This window comes from Thunnus thynnus, chromosome 4 (assembly GCF_963924715.1).
Source record: "Thunnus thynnus chromosome 4, fThuThy2.1, whole genome shotgun sequence".
Classification (NCBI taxonomy): Eukaryota; Metazoa; Chordata; class Actinopteri; order Scombriformes; family Scombridae; genus Thunnus; species Thunnus thynnus.
Genome location: NC_089520.1, coordinates 19,612,765 through 19,631,003, shown reverse-complemented (window position 1 = coordinate 19,631,003; position 18,239 = coordinate 19,612,765). Strand labels below are relative to the sequence as shown.

Sequence of the window (18,239 nt, the reverse complement as noted above, 5' to 3'; positions counted from 1 at the left end):
ATTAGTTTTTTTCAAGGTCTTTTTAAAAATATACCAGATGGTATACACTGTAGTATGACTACCATTAATTACAGAAGCTGTATATCAATAAATAAGCAAAACATTCAATAACAGTGTTGCTTTCCCACCTTTTTTCAACAAACAACAAACATAACAATACATTTTAGTATTAACACTTGCACTTTCCATAACATGTTACTTTGTTTTTGATACAGGCAGATATTGTATTTAATCATTGAAGACTCATTACTGATGTATAAATTTAGGCGAGCACAATGATTGTCAGATTCTTGACATAGATCAGGTGGTCTATAAGCTTTTTTATTTACAGAGGACCTACACATCTCACCTCTTTTATTTTTACAGACAATTGAAAATAATAGTATGTGGTTCTTTCTTATTTGCAGGTCCTGAAAAACCAAAAGGGGGGGAGCTTAAAAATGAGGCTGTAAGTCAGACATGAGGCATAGTATTGAATATGTTTGCTGTATGGGTTCATGCTATAGAGTCCTTACAGTTGGTTTCTTTTTTCTCCCAGGACACATACCATACATACTCCACCATCTCTGAAGAGCCAGCTGCATCAGCCCTGAAGGATATGGTGTACAGCACCATACAGGCACATTGAAAGACAATCTTCTATACTGTATAGAGAAAGAGAAAGTAGACAGTCTAAAGAACTATTTTTAAGGAACTTGTAAATGTGTCTTTTATACTGTATCTTTAAATTGATGTAGGTGATAGGGATGTGCAGAGAGCCTAGTATTTGCATTTGTATCTGTATTTGTTGAGGCAGCAAAATTATTTATATTTGTATTTGAATAAAAGTGGATATAAGTATAAAAATCCAGTTTTTGTTTTTGTTTTTATTACACTTTTAATTTTAGGATATTAAAGTGTTAAAGTGTTTAGCGTTGACTACTAAGCTAAAACCAAGTGCATCACAAATGCACAGACAGACTCTACTTATTTATACACCCATAACACGTGTAACATGTAGAGAAGAACTTCAAAGGCGATTATTGCTTTGCACTAATCTGGACTCCTGAGAGCAGGAGAGTCAATGCCAAGCAGAACAACTACCAAGCACACTCACTCCATTCTTAATGAAGCTTCAGACTGGGAGATGCAAGTGGACCTGAAAAGAAACATGTCTTCCCTGAAGAGGTGGCCACAACATTGCTTCGCCCAGATATGGTGCTCTTATCCAGCACCAAGGCAATCTTCCTGGTGGTACTCACAGTCCTATGAGAGGACAGTCTTGGTATCTCCCATGAGCTCAAGAAAGCCAAGTATCAGGAAATGATTGATGAAGCCCATGCAAAAGGCTGGCATGCAGCGCTTTCCGATTAAAGTCGGATGTAGAGGCTTTCCAGCAGCATCAGTACATTACTTTCTCCAGAAAATACGGCTGTCACTTAAACAGCTGAAGAAAGCCATCAAGGACACAGGAGCAGCAGCTGAGATCTGCTCAAGGTGGCTGTGGCGTAGAAAGAGGAAACAGTTGGAACCCTTCTACAGGTGAAGGCTAGTTTGGCCTTTTTCTTGCCCCACTCAGGTGAGGCGTACTGGTTTAGGGGTGAAATATTGGTCACCCTGAGATACTTGCTGAGGATGTAGAAGGGTTCGCAAAATCAACTCTGTTTCTACCAAAGGAAGTCCACCAGTACCATACCACGTGAAGTTCAAGCAGTTCCTGCTTATGTCAAAGCATCTCTGATGTTTAACTCATGTAAAAGGTGATGATATGTCAATGTTTCATTCACAACGTGTTTCTGCTGTCCCCCAGTGGCCAGATTATTAATTATTGCTGGTTTAAGACTGAAGTTGATTGGTTGTTGATGTGTTTTTATCATTACGTTACTTCAAAAACAATAAAAGCAAGGCCATTAAATATGAAGTTTTTAAAGGCCTGGTTTTGATATATGTGATGTATAGTATGTATTTATATCACCAGTCCTACCCAATTTAGCAAAAAAGAACAAGTAAAACAAACAATAAGGAAGACAATTAGAAAAGCAACAGAAATGATGAGCAACCTTTTATTTCTACCAGTTAACCAACACTGTGGTAGATTTGATCTAAATATACACATACACATACTGAGGGCTGTATAAATGATGTGTGTCTGTGTTTCTGTGGCCTGTCTGTCAGTGTGATTCACTTCTGATGCTTGCTGTGGTTTTCCTGAGAGCAACTTCTGTAAAAAGACATTCATGTCTGTCAAAGTCCATGTAGTCAGACACACAAGTGTAGTCGTTAAAGGATTGCTGGACGTTCACATTATTCTTCTTCATCATGGCTGGACACCTGCTGTTCGTCATCCTTATATGTGAGTTAAACCTCTTGTCAAGTTCTTTCAAAGTTAATGTTGGCAAAAACACACTCATGTACATTTAATTTACAAGCAAGTGATTAACATGTAATGTTTGTATTGTTATCAGCATGTTTTATTATACTTTTCCATCAGTCTGAAGAAATCAGGAATTTTAATTATAAGTTATTGATTAGTTATTATTTTGTCTATTTTTCTTGTTAACATGTTGTTTCTCCAACAGATTCCATTCATGAGATGAAAGCACAAGGTCAGTCCTGAGTATGATATTAATTCATAAACAGCTGCACTGTCATAGTAAGGACAGTTTATTACAGTCTGCAGTTAATTTGATTTGATAATTTGTGTACATGGATGTACAGTACATTTTCTCTACTTCCTATACAGTACATTAAATCACAATTTCTCATTAGGAATTTCACCACATTAATGCAACAATTCAGTATTTGATGTGATAACATATTTCTTTCTCTAAATTTTCAGCTCTTCTTCCACCTAAACTGACAGTGAATCCACAGGTGATCAAAGAGACAGACTCAGTCACACTGAACTGTCAGGCTCCAGCATCAGTGTCTCAATGTTATTTCCACACAAATGGAAAACCTGCCAAAAGTTTCTCTTGTCTGAAGACTCTGACAGGGACTGAGCTGCTCAAGATAACAAATCAAAGTCCACCCGCTGAGGTTAAAGTGACATGTTTTTACCTTGTAATGAATCAATCTCCAGATAGTGATGTGTCCTCTATCAGCATTCAACGTGAGTATTCATAAATTTAGAAATAAAAATTTGCATTTTAAATAAATGTGACTTTTAGTTATTTAATCCAACATATGCTTAAAATTTCAGCATCTCTTCATCCTAAACTGACAGTGAATCCACCGGTGATCACAGAGACAGACTCAGTCACACTGAACTGTCAGACTCCACCATCAGTGTCTGTGTCTCAGTGTTATTTCTACACTTTAAATGGAGGAACTGTCGGAGTCCCCTCTTGTGTGAAGACACTGACAGGGACTGAACTGCTGCAGATGGCACATCAGAGTTCACCTGCTGAGGTTGAAGTGAAATGTTTTTACACTGTAAAGATTGGAGATATATATTCTCCATCTCCACACAGTGACACAACCTCCATCACCATACAAAGTGAGTGACTGTCACTTCTAATCTACTGATATTATTATATCTTGATACAGTATCAGCACAGGATAAGTGGCTTGGTGTTATATTTCAGGTGTACATGTGTTTTTAGGGGTTGAACATCAAAAATATTCTGAGTAATGACAAATTTGATTACACTTTGTATTACATGTTACAAACTCACATCAGATGAATTAAACTAAATTATTATTTTAGATGGTTGTTAAGCGTGATAAGTGTTGTATTGTATGAGTGTAGGATATCTGTAAATGCCAGCAGATTACAGTGTACTTGATAGCAAAGTGGCACATTATAACTTTGACTTTTAATTATTTTATTAATCTTTCTGATAGGTCAGAAACCACAGATGACTCTCCAGCATTTTGATGGTGAATATGTTCTCTTCACTTGCTCACTGCCTGGATCTGCTAATCATGATACGAGATGTAACCTGTACTTTGGAGAAGCAAGTCATCCAGTAAAAACAACAACCACCCGGAGGGAAACGACCTCAACAAACCAGAAGTTCTGCCAGTTTACTGTCTCAATAGATGATTTGTTGACACTTCTACGTTCTGTTCTGAGAAAGGATGCCAGCTGTGATTACACCTTGGGAAGTGGACCCAACTCTTTGTCTCCTCGTAGTGACGGAAACAGCTTGACTTGTAAGTCAGAGATGACATGAATACATGCTACACTGCTGCAACACATCCATTTAAAAGTCAAAAACATACATATCAATGCATACACATGGTCATAATTGTAAAAACAAACAAACAAACAAACATGTTATTTGGTTTGTAGTTCTGTGAAAATAACAGCTCAAGTACACAAATAATTACGCTGTTTCACACAGTTGTCCACACATGAGACTGACAGGGCTAAATCTACCTTCCTTTCTTCTTTTATTGTAGATATTGTAGACAAAGAGTCAAGCAAGATACAGACAACGCCAACACTTACTATGACCACAGGTAGGTCAGCTGCAATATCACAAATCACTCTATCACTATATTTGTTATTTTTAATAGTTTTAATCATTGCAGCATTTTACAATAAATAATTACTATGAAATAGTGCTGTCAAACTGTAACTGACTGTCATCAATACTGAGTATGCAGTGGACATTCCTTCAAGATTATAGTGACAAGAAAAAAATGTTATTCACGCATTCCATTCATGAGATGAAAGCACAAGGTCAGTCCTGAGTTTGACATTAGTTCATAAACAGCTGCACTGTCATCACAGCTTGAACAGTTTATTACAGTCTACAATTAATTTGACCATTTGTGCACATGGACGCAGAGTACATTTTCTCTACTTCCTATACAGTACATTAAATCACAATTTCTCATTAGGAATTTCTCCACATTAATGCAACAATTCAGTATTTGATGTGATAACATATTTCTTCCTCTAAATTTTCAGCATCTCTTCCACCTGAACTAACAGTGAATCCACCGGTGATCAAAGAGACAGACTCAGTCACACTGAACTGTCAGACTCCACCATCAGTGTCTGTGACTGAGTGTTATTTCCACACAAATGGAAAACCTGCCAAAAGTTTCTCTTGTCTGAAGACTCTGACAGGGACTGAGCTGCTCAAGATAACAAATCAAAGTCCACCCGCTGAGGTTAAAGTGACATGTTTTTACCTTACACCTTATCAATCTCCAGACAGTGATGTGTCCTCTATCATCATTCAACGTGAGTATTCATAAATTTAGAAATAAAAATTTGCATTTTAAATAAATGTGATTTTTAGTTATTTAATCCAACATATGCTTAAAATTTCAGCATCTCTTCGTCCTAAACTGACAGTGAATCCACCGCTGATCACAGAGACAGACTCAGTCACACTGAACTGTCAGAGTCCACCATCAGTGCTTGTGTCTCAGTGTTATTTCTACACTTTAAGTGTGGGAACTATCAGTGTCCTGTCTTGTCTGCAGACACTGACAGGGACTGAACTGCTGAAGATGGCACATCAGAGTTTACCTGCTGAGGTTGAAGTGAAATGTTTTTACACTGCCATGTTTGGAGGCACATATTCTCAGTCTCCACACAGTGACTCATCCTCCATCACCATACAGAGTGAGTGACTGTTACTTCTAATCTACTGATATTATTATATCTTGATACAGTATCAGCACAGGATAAGTGGCTTGGTGTTATATTTCAGGTGTACATGTGTTTTTAGGGGTTAAACACCAAAAATATTCTGAGTAATGACAAATTTGACTACACTTTGTATTACATGTTACAAACTCACATCAGATGAATTAAACTAAATTATTATTTTAGATGGTTGTTAAACATGATAAATGTTGTACTGTATATCTGTAAATGCCAGCACAGATTACAGTGTACTTGATAGCAAAGTGGCACATTATAACTTTGACTTTTAATTATTTTATTAATCTTTCTGATAGGTCAGAAACCACAGATGACTCTCCAGCATTTTGTTGGTGAATATGTTCTCTTCACTTGCTCACTGCCTGGATCTGCTAATCATGATACGAGATGTAACCTTTACTTTGGAGAAGCAAGTCATCCAGTAAAAACAACAACCATCCGGAGGGAAACGACCTCAACAAACCGGAAGTTCTGCAAGTTTACTGTCTCAATAGATGATTTGTTGGCACATCTACGTACTGTTCTGAGAAAGGATGCCAGCTGTGATTACACCTTGGGAAGTGAACCCAGCTCTTTGTCTCCTCGTAGTGACGGACAAAACTTGACTTGTAAGTCTGAGATGACAAGAATACATGCTACACTGCTACAACACATCCATTTAAAAGTCAAAAACATACATATCAATGCATACACATGGTCATAATTGTAAAAAACAAACAAACAAACAAACATCTTATTTGGTTTCTAGTTCTGTGAAAATAACAGCTCAAGTACACAAATAATTACGCTGTTTCACACAGTTGTCCACACATGAAACTGACAGGGCTAAATCTACCTTCCTTTCTTCTTTTATTGTAGATATTGTAGACAAAGAGTCAAGCAAGATACAGACAACGCCAACACTTACTATGACCACAGGTAGGTCAGCTGCAATATCACAAATCACTCTATCACTATATTTGTTATTTTTAATAGTTTTAATCATTGCAGCATTTTACAATAAATAATTACTATGAAATAGTGCTGTCAAACTGTAACTGACTGTCATCAATACTGAGTATGCAGTGGACATTCCTTCAAGATTATAGCGACAAGAAAAAAAAATGTTATTCACGCATTCCATTCATGAGATGAAAGCACAAGGTCAGTCCTGAGTTTGACATTAGTTCATAAACAGCTGCACTGTCATCACAGCTTGAACAGTTTATTACAGTCTACAATTAATTTGACCATTTGTGCACATGGACGCAGAGTACATTTTCTCTACTTCCTATACAGTACATTAAATCACAATTTCTCATTAGGAATTTCACCACATTAATCCAACAATTCAGTATTTGATATGATAACATATTTCTTCCTCTAAATTTTCAGCATCTCTTCCACCTAAACTAACAGTGAATCCACCGGTGATCACAGAGACAGACTCAGTCACACTGAACTGTCAGACTCCACCATCAGTGTCTGTGACTGAGTGTTATTTCCACACAAATGGAAAACCTGCCAAAAGTTTCACTTGTCTGAAGACTCTGACAGGGACTGAACTGCTCAAGATAACAAATCAAAGTCCACCCGCTGAGGTTAAAGTGACATGTTTTTACATTGAAATGAATCAATCTCCAGACAGTGATGTGTCCTCTATCATCATTCAACGTGAGTATTCATAAATTTAGAAATAAAAATTTGCATTTTAAATAAATGTGATTTTTAGTTATTTAATCCAACATATGCTTAAAATTTCAGCATCTCTTCGTCCTAAACTGACAGTGAATCCACCGCTGATCACAGAGACAGACTCAGTCACACTGAACTGTCAGACTCCACCATCAGTGTCTGTGTCTCAGTGTTATTTCTACACTTTAAGTGTGGGAACTATCAGAGTCCTGTCTTGTCTGCAGACACTGACAGGGACTGAACTGCTGCAGATGGCACATCAGAGTTCACCTGCTGAGGTTGAAGTGAAATGTTTTTACACTGCCATGTTTGGAGGCACATATTCTCAGTCTCCACACAGTGACTCATCCTCCATCACCATACAGAGTGAGTGACTGTTACTTCTTATCTACTGATATTATTATATCTTGATACAGTATCAGCACAGGATAAGTGGCTTGGTGTTATATTTCAGGTGTACATGTGTTTTTAGGGGTTAAACACCAAAAATATTCTGAGTAATGACAAATTTGATTACACTTTGTATTACATGTTACAAACTCACATCAGATGAATTAAACTAAATTATTATTTTAGATGGTTGTTAAACATGATAAATGTTGTACTGTATATCTGTAAATGCCAGCACAGATTACAGTGTACTTGATAGCAAAGTGGCACATTATAAATTTGACTTTTAATTATTTTATTAATCTTTCTGATAGGTCAGAAACCACAGATGAGTTACCAGCATATTGATGGTGACTCTGTTCTCTTGGTTTGCTCACTGCCTGGATCTGCTAATCATGATACAGACATCACTAAATCTACCTTCCTTTCTTCTTTTATTGTAGATATTGTAGACAAAGAGTCAAGCAAGATGCAGACAACGCCAACACTTACTATGACCACAGGTAGGTCAGCTGCAATATCACAAATCACTCTATCACTATATTTGTTATTTTTAATAGTTTTAATCATTGCAGCATTTCACAATAAATAATTACTATGAAATAGTGCTGTCAAACTGTAACTGACTGTCATCAATACTGAGTATGCAGTGGACATTCCTTCAAGATTATAGTGACAAGAAAAAAATGTTAATCACGCAGAAGTCAATATTTTAAATGATGTAGATTTGGACATTTCCATTTTTTGAATTGTGCTGTATTACTGTAAATACACATATTGAACTCAAGAGTCTGACTTTACACAACAATACATCTTACATTCCTACCAGACAAAATGATTGATTATACTTTACTACGTCAGTTTACTTCAAACACTCGATGTTAAGATCACTTTAAAGTTCACAATCATCTAAAATACATTTGGCTTTCAGTAATAGTAAATTAGTGTTAATGGAAAGCATATGACATTACATAAACTACAACTTACACTGATGTACAGTAACAGATTTCAATATGTTATGTCAATATTTTCACATGTACTTTTCTTAATTACCAGGTCAGACTGTTGGTAAGCCGACTAACACTGGTAGTTCAACCTCTACATCCCTCTCACCTGTGAAAACGACCTCAGGTGGCACAATTACTCAGGTTCTTAATGATCCATGTTGACTTCTCAGAACATATTGTGATTTTTGTCATTTTTAATTTTAATGTTTTTGTGTGTTCAAGGAACGTTTACTGGTATAACTATGACCTCTCCTGACGCAGCTCTTACGAATCAAGCATCTAATGATGAAATAACAGGTAGACTTACTTTTTAATTACTGCAAGAAAATGCTAAAATGCCTTACTGTGTAAGTCTTTAAATGCCTTCAACTATGTACTTTTATGTCAATCTGTTCTTGTTCATTGTATTCCCACTGAGAACAGTTTCAGGTGATAAATAAGATTTTAATTTCTTACACCATCGTAATAATATTTTTAAGTATTTTCCTCAAAGGAGTAGGTTTGGTTTTAATTTTGGTGGACATTTTTTGTCCAATAGCCAAAATAAACTTTTTTCCTATGTGCACTTCTTTCATATGCAAACATACACACATAAAGAGCTTGACTCTACAAAAACTTTTCTATATTGACCACGTATTTGCTAATATAACTCGCCTAAAACAGGACGTCTATCATATTTTTTTCTCTGATTCTAAACAAATATTTACTATTTAATTTTATTAATAAAAATGGAGACTAAAATTAATATTTAAAATTGACACATTATAAAAACCTGTAGGTAATGTGCTGCTCATCTTCAACTAAGTCATCTTTAAACCTCACCTGAGATTCAGTAGCTCTGTAGTTTGTTGATTTTGGGCACAAATTAAATTTCTTGCAACTAAAAAAATATTGCTTTGATTACAGAACTTTCTTATTAAATCAGTGGTTACTGAGAGTTTGGTTCTTCTTTAAAAAGGACTGTCCGTACGGCCATGATTTTTCTTGTATGCAATTAAAATATTTAGCAACAGCCAAAGCTATACAAACAGTAGCTCACACATACTGTGTTTCAGTCATGTCATGTTCTTTGTGCAAAATGTGAATAAAATGAAAAAAAAAAACAAAAAAAACATTATATATTAAAAAATTACTTGCATACCGGCAAGGATGCCTGATATTCATTGGTTAGTCAGAGAAGAAATTATGTGAATCAAATCAGTGGGCCTGTGCCTTCAGTCTGAACATTTCATAATTTATCTTGAGAATTAGTTTGAAGGGCTTTTCACACTGCACTTAGCCCACAGCTAAAATCATTCTTAGAGCATTCTTAGCCCCAGGCAAAAAAAGCTTTCACACTTGCACAATCCAAAGTGGGCTAACCCCGACTTTAGCCTTGACACTACTGTACGTTTCTGTTTTCTGCTGGGTTTAAGTATTATGGAGGCTATTGCTCTGCAGTGTCACAGTGAAACAAGCTGTATTTTATAATTACGATGGTTAATATATCCTTAACCTGAATCGAAATGATTCATCATGTTTACAACTTTATTCACATTATATTCTTTTAGTTGCAATGACACTTGTTTGTGGCCTTTGTTGTTCCAAAAAGAAACGTTGATATGGAAGTTTGCTGGTTTTGGAGTAACTGTAGGTGTCATCTTGCTGGGATTTGCACTTCTCAACAATCAAAGCAGAATTGGTAAGACTAAAATTTTTACGGCCAACAAAGTTTATTTCAGCGTCGAACAAATCTGTTCAAGATGTGATGTGAGGTTTTTTAGCTTGGAGATATGTCATTCAGTGTTGCTCAAGTTAGAACTTGCTGATTTAAATCACATTATCTTTTCCTCGTCTCATTTAACCAGTTTTTCTAATAATACTGAAATAAAAATATTGGCCTTAAGCTGGAATACATATGTGCTTTATTCTTACTGTAAAACCCAACTGCAGTTGTAGGAAATCTTTGAAGTGGCTTCACATTTCCTCTAAAGGAAGTTTATTTCTTGTTAGTAAAACATAAAGAAGTGACTTGTATTCAATATTTGCATTTTATTAGGGATTATTACAGTTTCGCAATGTCAAGTTAAGCAAGTCCATGTTCATTCACATAGCCCAATATCACAAATGACAAATTAGCCTCAGGGGGCTTTTACAATTTGTACAGCAATACAACATCTTCTTTTCTCAGACCTTTGATTCAGATAAAGAAAAACACAAACCCTCAAAACACCCTTTAATGGGGAAAAATGAAGAAACCTCAGAAAGAGCAACAGAGGAGGGATTCCTCCTCCAGGACAGACAGACATGCAACAGATGTGTTGTGTGGAGAATAGATCAAGATAATAACATTACAGTATGAAAAAACAGGATGACAGAATTATAGATAAACTGATAACATATATTTCAATGATCAGATTTTGATAAAAAATGTTTTGCTTTATCTAGAAAAATGTGCCTTCAAAAGGTAAGAAACTTTGTTTCTTAAAGATTCCCATGTTAAACCAAGTTGGTGTCATCTTCTTTATCATTGTTGCCCAGTTTTAAATTCATAGTTTCAGACATTCATTGAGAGGATTATGTACCTGATTGGGCTCTCAGTTAATCAGACTAGCAGTGATGGTTATGCTGGTAAAACTAACACCCCCAGCACATTGAAAACATACGTTGTAGTAAACAGATGTCTGAGCTGTCAGGATTGAAAGGATGTCCTGTAGACTTGTATGAATGTGACTGGATATTACTAGTCGGCTGATAGCCAATCAGATGATGTATAATTAAGTCAGGATGTGATGAATGAAATACTGATAGCTGTTCAGGTATTCAGAGATGTTTGGGAAAACCAACACAATAACACAAGCTATATTTATTTGTATTTTACATTCTTCGTTTTTATAACTGTTTTTCTCTGTAATGACACTAACAAAAAACTTTTTCTATTATTTTCATTTAGACCAAAAGCCATCATCACTGGTAAATCAAAGTATTTCTTCCTCTTTTGCATTCGCTGTAATGATCATGTCAATGCAATTGATCAATGTTATACCTGTATATTTTATTTGCACCTGTTTGTTAAAGTGTACTAAGGAGTGCTTTGGTTTCTGTTTCAGATTACAGGGATTATATGGTAAGTCTCAACAGTGGATGGGGATTGAAAACTTCTGTTTCTGCTAAGAGGTTTTCCTTCATGACCATGGTGTCTTACATGAGGTTACTCTCTCTCTCCCTCTCCTTTATCATTTCAATTAAGAACTTGCAGGCTGGTTATGATGAAACCTACAGTATCGTCATCTATAAATGCAATATTGGTGAGCTGATTTTCTCTTTCTCTTAACTTGAATGAAGTATAAGGTTCTAAAATGTTGGGGAATAGTTTTAATTGATTACTTAAGCATGACCACTATGGTCAAATTAAATTAAGAAATACCTGGAAAATACTGCATGTACTGTTTATTTGGTAAACCTGAGATTGAAGAATTATTATTACTTTTACCAATGGGGATTTCATTTTTTTGAGAGTTACCTAGAAGATTATAAATGGATTCTGATGTTAATAGATTGGTCATGGAAGCAATATATAATTAACTTTTCATATCAAACACCTAAAAGTCACCGTTGAAATGGTTATGGATTTTATTAAAATGTCAATGAATGGATACATGTAAAAGCTTTATTCAGGTTATTATTTTAGGTTTACATAACAGATGACATGAAGGTTGTTTTACAGGGATAGATGATAGTAAAGAACATTGAACAAATATAATATGAGCCACTTGGTGGCCCCAGTGCTTAAAATTTGCTAGAATTAAAATAAGTATAATTTCTATTTCAGGAGCAGTCATGAAAATGTGTGAATTCTATAAGTTATTATTGTGGCATGACAGATATTCAACATTTGCAACTTTTAAATCTCAATAAATGAGAAAGGTTCACTGAGAAGAATTAAGTCATGTCTGTTTCTTTCTTTTCACAGAATAAATACCAAAAACTCTTTTGCATTCGCTGTAATGATCATGTCAATGCAATTGATCAGTGTTATACATGTATATTTTATTTGCACCTGTTTGTTAAAGTGCACTAAGGAGTGCTTTGGTTTCTGTTTCAGATTACAGGGATTATATGGTAAGTCTCAACAGTGGATGGGGATTTGAAAACTTCTGTTTCTGCCATGAAGTTTTCCTTCATGACCATGGTGTCTTACATGAGGTTACTCTCTCTCTCCCTCTCCTTTATCATTTCAATTAAGAATTTGCAGGCTGGTTATGATGAAACCTACAGTATGGTCATCTATAAATGCAATATTGGTGAGCTGATTTTCTCTTTCTCTTAACTTGAATGAAGTATAAGGTTCTAAAATGTTGGGGAATAGTTTTAATGGATTACTTAAGCATGACCACTATGGTCAAATTAAATTAATAAATACCTGGAAAATACTGCATGTACTGTTTATTTGGTAAACCTGAGATTGAAGAATTATTATTACTTTTACCAATGGGGATTTCATTTTTTGAGAGTTACTTAGAAGATTATAAATGGATTCTGATGTTAATAGATTGGTCATGGAAGCAATATATAATTAACTTTTCATATCAAACACTTAAAAGTGACCGTTGAAATGGTTATGGATTTTATTAAAATGCCAATGAATGGATACATGTAAAAGCTTTATTTAGGTTATTATTTTAGGTTTACATAACAGATGACATGAAGGTTGTTGTGCAGAGATAGATGATTGTAAAGAACATTGAACAAATATAATATTAGCCACTTGGTGGCCCCAGTGCTTAAAATTTGCTAAACTAGAACAAGTATCATTTCTATTTCAGGAGCAGTCATGAAAATGTGTGAATTCTATAAGTTGTTACAGACATTCAGCACTTGCAACTTTTAAATCTCAATAAATGAGAAAGGTTCACTGAGAAGAATTAAGTCATGTCTGTTTCTTTCTTTTCACAGAATAAATACCGAAAACTGCACCTTAGAGGAGCGAGCTGCATCTCACCGGGGGGATACAGTGTACAGCTCTCTAAAGCCATTTTGAATTTCAAGTGTTGTTTTTCTTGCATCTTTATTTTCATTTTGCTTTCTTACAATGTTTGCATTATTTACATTTTTTTTAGAACGGTGTAAACGGTTAAATTTTACTGAATGGATAGAAAATTAAGTTAGGTCAGAAGATAACATGAATCATGTGTCGCAATGCTTTAAATAATAAAAACATTATACACAACTATTAAAAAGAAGTCCCATTCATTTTAAAAATTTAAGTTTAGGTTCATGTTTATTCATAAAACTCTAGACACAAAACAAGTTTCTACAAAGTGCTTTACACAAGAGGAGTGATAAACAAATGTACTTTTTATGTAAACAAATACAAAACTAAACAAAACAAGAGTTAATCTACAATAACACAAAGACAAAAACAATCACAACTGAATTAATTCTTTCAGTGTATACAGTATACTTTGTATAATAAAATACATTTTTTTAAAAACTTAAAAATATTAATTAAATCAATGTGGCACTTCACCTTCTTGATGTAAAACACAGTTTGTGCAGCATAATTTGGAGATATAAGGTAAAATGGGAAAGAACTGATGATAAGTACTTAGTCTATCAATATTCCATGTGTGTGCGGAGAGGTGTCCCTGAAAAATAACAATTTCTAAAACTATAAGTATTTTACACACACACTAAAAAAGGTGAAACTGAGACGCTGCATATCAGTAGTTCTGCCCCTCTCTGTCTAAAAGCTACTCTGAGAAAAACAACAAGAAAGCAAAAGAAATGAGAAACAAACTTACTCTGTCTTCTGAGGTTAGCCCCAATGTGGTAGATTAATCTAAATAGAACACGTAGTTAGTTCTTTAAACAGGATGTTTGGTGTGTGTTTATAGTGTGATTCACCTCTGATGCTCGCTGTGGTTTTCCTGAGAGCAAGTTCTGCAAAATGACATTTCAATATGTGAAAGTAGTCAAGTGTAGTCTTTAAAGGAGTCCTGGTCAGTCTTAGTCTTCAGCTTCATCATGGCAGGACTCCTGTTGTTTGTCATCCTCATGTATAAGTTAAACTTTCTATTGATTCTTTCATCATTAATGCACAAACCAACGCAGGTTCACACTTGCAAACCCTGGTTAACTTTTTAGATTACAGCCTACAGTGTAATTATTCTAAACTTACAGTGTAATTTTTGGTACCAACTAAGTGAGAACAAGAGAACAAGTCATACAAACCTTGTAATATTAGAGTAGATACCTGTCAGTTAGAAAACTACCTACAGTGTAAATTCTTTAAGTTCTCAAATTGTTACCACTTTTACTTGTTAACTTGATGTCTTGTTCTCTTGTACCTACATCAGTATGTAATGTGCTGGTGTTGGGACTTGGTTACAGGTTTGGCTATCAGCAAGAATTAATGATCATCAAAGATAATTGTTAATTATTAAAATCAATAGAAATTATTAATAAGGATAAATAATAACGAGGCACCACCCTGGGATCAGGGATAGATAGATAGCCAATAGATTGATACAGTCTCTAAATTCACTAAACTATTAATCTGGAACTGTGATTAATAATTAATATAATAACTATAACCAAAATTACCATAAGGTTGAAGGTTAAGGTTGAAAGATTTTGAGTTTTTTGCAGAACAGTGGTTGGCAAAATTCACTCTTGTGCAACATTAAACAGACAGCATGTATATCCAAAAGCATTTTTTTTAAATGTAAGAGCAAAACCATATGGAATCTAACTGAGTGTATCTATATACAGATGTGTGTGTGTGTGTTTGTCTTAGCATGTGAACTGCAAATAGGGGAAAACAATAGCAAGATGGCTGAAGTCACATGGTAACTGAGCACACAGCATGAAGACAATATGGCCGACAAAAAAAAACTACACAGACAAAAGGCCAGACCCTGTGGTGTCTTGAAACCACATGGTCTGCCAGAGGCAAAATGTGCCAAGCTGGGTTTTAAACCTCTTTCTGTGTGGGTCTCTGTTTAAGGCCAATTGGTGCAGGATAAGGATGCCAGGTTAGGAAGAGGTTAGTTAGTGCATGCAAGGCCTAGTAGTCACTGTGTGAAGCATGCTGACATCAACTTAGCAGCATGGCTATTCAACAATAAACAGACATCACAAGAATGGAGCTCAATGAACCTTTAGTCAAATCAATACATGTACATTGACATTGATTAAATTAAGCAGTCCTGTGCTTTAGCCATGTGTCATTCTATGCTATGCTCAGTAAGTTACCAAGTCTATGGAGAGAGATGTGCTTTGTGGCGTACTGCTTCTTAGCTGGTGAATCCATGCGTGAGTCAGGCTGAGATGGGCTGTGGCTCCAAGGCTGAAAGGTGCAGGCTTTGCTGGGCTGTCGGTGATCCAACCATGTGAGCAGGCCACACGTGACAGCAGAGAGCTGCTCTCAGCAGCAGCAATGGAGAAAGAGGAAGTGGAGAGAGGGAGCTCTGGTTTTGTGAGTCAGGGTCCATGGGTGGAGTTCACACTTAGGTGCGAAAAACCATGGACTCTGCGATATTGAGTTTCTTAAGGACTCCCTTTGTTTCTTGTTGAAACATGTGGTCGGTCTGTGATACCCAACACTGGTACACCATCAGCACAAACAATTACATTGTAAATTGGGAATAAATAGGCTGTACGATGGGGGCCGTAATCTAAAGCATTACCCAATCATGAAATTAATATGCATCGTATGTATATTAATGTGTGTCAGCATGTTGATATACCACAACATTCCTACCTCTGATTGATAGAATTACACATTAGATAGAGTTTTAATCCATCTACGACTTGAAGGTCTTCATGAGTTATTATTGCATTTTTTTTACTTTGTTAACATATTGTTTTTCTAACAGATTGTTTTCATGAGATCCAAGTTCAAGGTCAGTCTATGAACTATTTCCCCTTTCATGTCCTGCTGTACTGTTGTCACAGTATATGAACTTTATCATAGTATTTTATTAATTTGAGGTTTTTTTTACACATGGTTTGCTTGTACAGTATATTTTGCTCTATAATTTCTCAATATTAAATCACAATTCCTCATTAGGAAAGTCAAATGAATGCAACTATTAAATATTTGATAAACATATGTTTACCACTGAATTGTCAGACTCCACCATCAGTGTCTGTGTCTCAGTGTTATTTCTACACTTTAAGTGGAGGAACTGTCAGAGTCCTCCCTTGTCTACAGACACTGACAGGGACTGAACTGCTGCAGATGACACATCAGAGTTCACCTGCTGAGGTTAAAGTGAAATGTTATTACACTGTAACACATGGAGAGACAAAGTCTACATCTCCACACAGTGACACAACGTCCGTTGCCATAAAATGTGAGTGAACATTAATGCTGTGGACTTATACTTAGATATTTTTATATCATGTTATATTGTCATTACAAACAACAAAGTGGCTCTCAATTTGGTACCAGGAACCCATTATCCTCCAGTGCTGTCATATTCCAGAACTGCAACCTACCTGGAGTGCTGAGAAGTACAAGGTGTTCAGTGCTCAGAGACATGGCCAAGGTAAGGAAGGCTGAAAGAAATATCTGAAGACAGATTTTTCAAAGGTTTTATGGACTGATGAGATAAGATTGACTCTTGACGGACAGATGGATTGGCCCGTGGTTGGATCAGTAACAGGCACAGAGCTCCACTTTGACTCAGACACCAGCAAGGTGGAGGTGGGGTACTGGTATGGGCTGGTATTATTAAAGATGAGCTAGTTGGACCTTTTCGGGTTGAAGATGGACTCAAAATCAACTCCCAAATCCACTGCCAGTTTTTAGACGACACTTTCTTCAAGCAGGGGTGCAGGAAAAAGTCTGCATCTTTCAAGAAGACCATGATTTTTATGCAGGACAATGCTCCATCACATGCATCAAAGTACTCCACTGCGTGGCTAGCCAGTAAAGGCCTTAAAGATGAAAGAATAATGACATGGCCCCCTTCCTCACCTGACCTAAATCCTATTGAGAACCTGTGGGCCCTTCTTAAACGGGAGATTTACAGTGAAGGAAAACAGTACACCTCTCTGAACAGTGTCTGCGAGGCTGTGGTTGCGGCTGCACAAAAAGTTGAGTAGTTTTAGTTTTTTTTGTTTAGCTGCAATACCCGCAGCTTTACTGTTTTAGCTCACTGTCACTGTTCTCATAGGCAGCTGTTTTCAGTAAAAACACTCAAAAAACACACTGGACACTACTTGCTCAGCACCAAATGACAGACAGATACTGTTAGGGACTAGCTGGTGAGCAACATAGTGAAGCATTAGCAGCTAAAAAGCCAGATATTGCCCAGTTGGTAGAGCTAAAAAAAAAAAAAGCACAAAGAGAGTGAATTAATTTCACCAGGTGGCCAGAAACACAACTCATCATGCTAATGCTCCATAACTAATTTGTTTGTTTGCTAACAAGTTCGCCATATCAACTTAAAAGGTGATGATATGTCAATGTTGTGTTCACAATGTGCAAGTGGCAGCAAAAAACCCCCCAAAACAAAACAAAAAAAATTTGCAGATTGCCACCCCCATCTAGGTCGCCTCTTATTATTAAT

At 35.9% G+C, this 18,239-nt stretch overlaps 1 protein-coding gene across 1 annotated transcript; it reads left to right on the top strand.

The window, feature by feature from the left end:
* Positions 1–4,905: 4,905 nt before the first annotated feature.
* Positions 4,906–13,850, top strand: LOC137181512 (uncharacterized). The gene is made up of 12 exons (XM_067587276.1): positions 4,906–5,179; positions 5,270–5,566; positions 5,905–6,216; positions 8,116–8,175; positions 8,729–8,803; positions 8,902–8,976; positions 10,271–10,360; positions 11,107–11,125; positions 11,612–11,631; positions 11,769–11,785; positions 11,909–11,966; positions 13,615–13,850. The coding sequence occupies exons 2-12, from the start codon at positions 5,452–5,454 to the stop codon at positions 13,617–13,619; spliced, it is 846 nt and encodes a 281-aa protein (XP_067443377.1). The 5' UTR covers positions 4,906–5,179; positions 5,270–5,451; the 3' UTR covers positions 13,620–13,850.
* The last annotated feature ends 4,389 nt before the right edge of the window (positions 13,851–18,239 follow it).

Excerpts from the sequence above, each read along its gene's own strand:
- LOC137181512 (XM_067587276.1), top strand. The coding sequence starts at position 5,452 with ATGGCACATCAGAGTTTACCTGCTGAGGTTGAAGTGAAATGTTTTTAC. Across the intron at positions 8,176-8,728 it reads AACACTTACTATGACCACAG|GTCAGACTGTTGGTAAGCCG; the intron begins GTAGGTCAGCTG and ends CTTAATTACCAG. Across the intron at positions 8,804-8,901 it reads ACCTGTGAAAACGACCTCAG|GAACGTTTACTGGTATAACT; the intron begins GTGGCACAATTA and ends TGTGTGTTCAAG.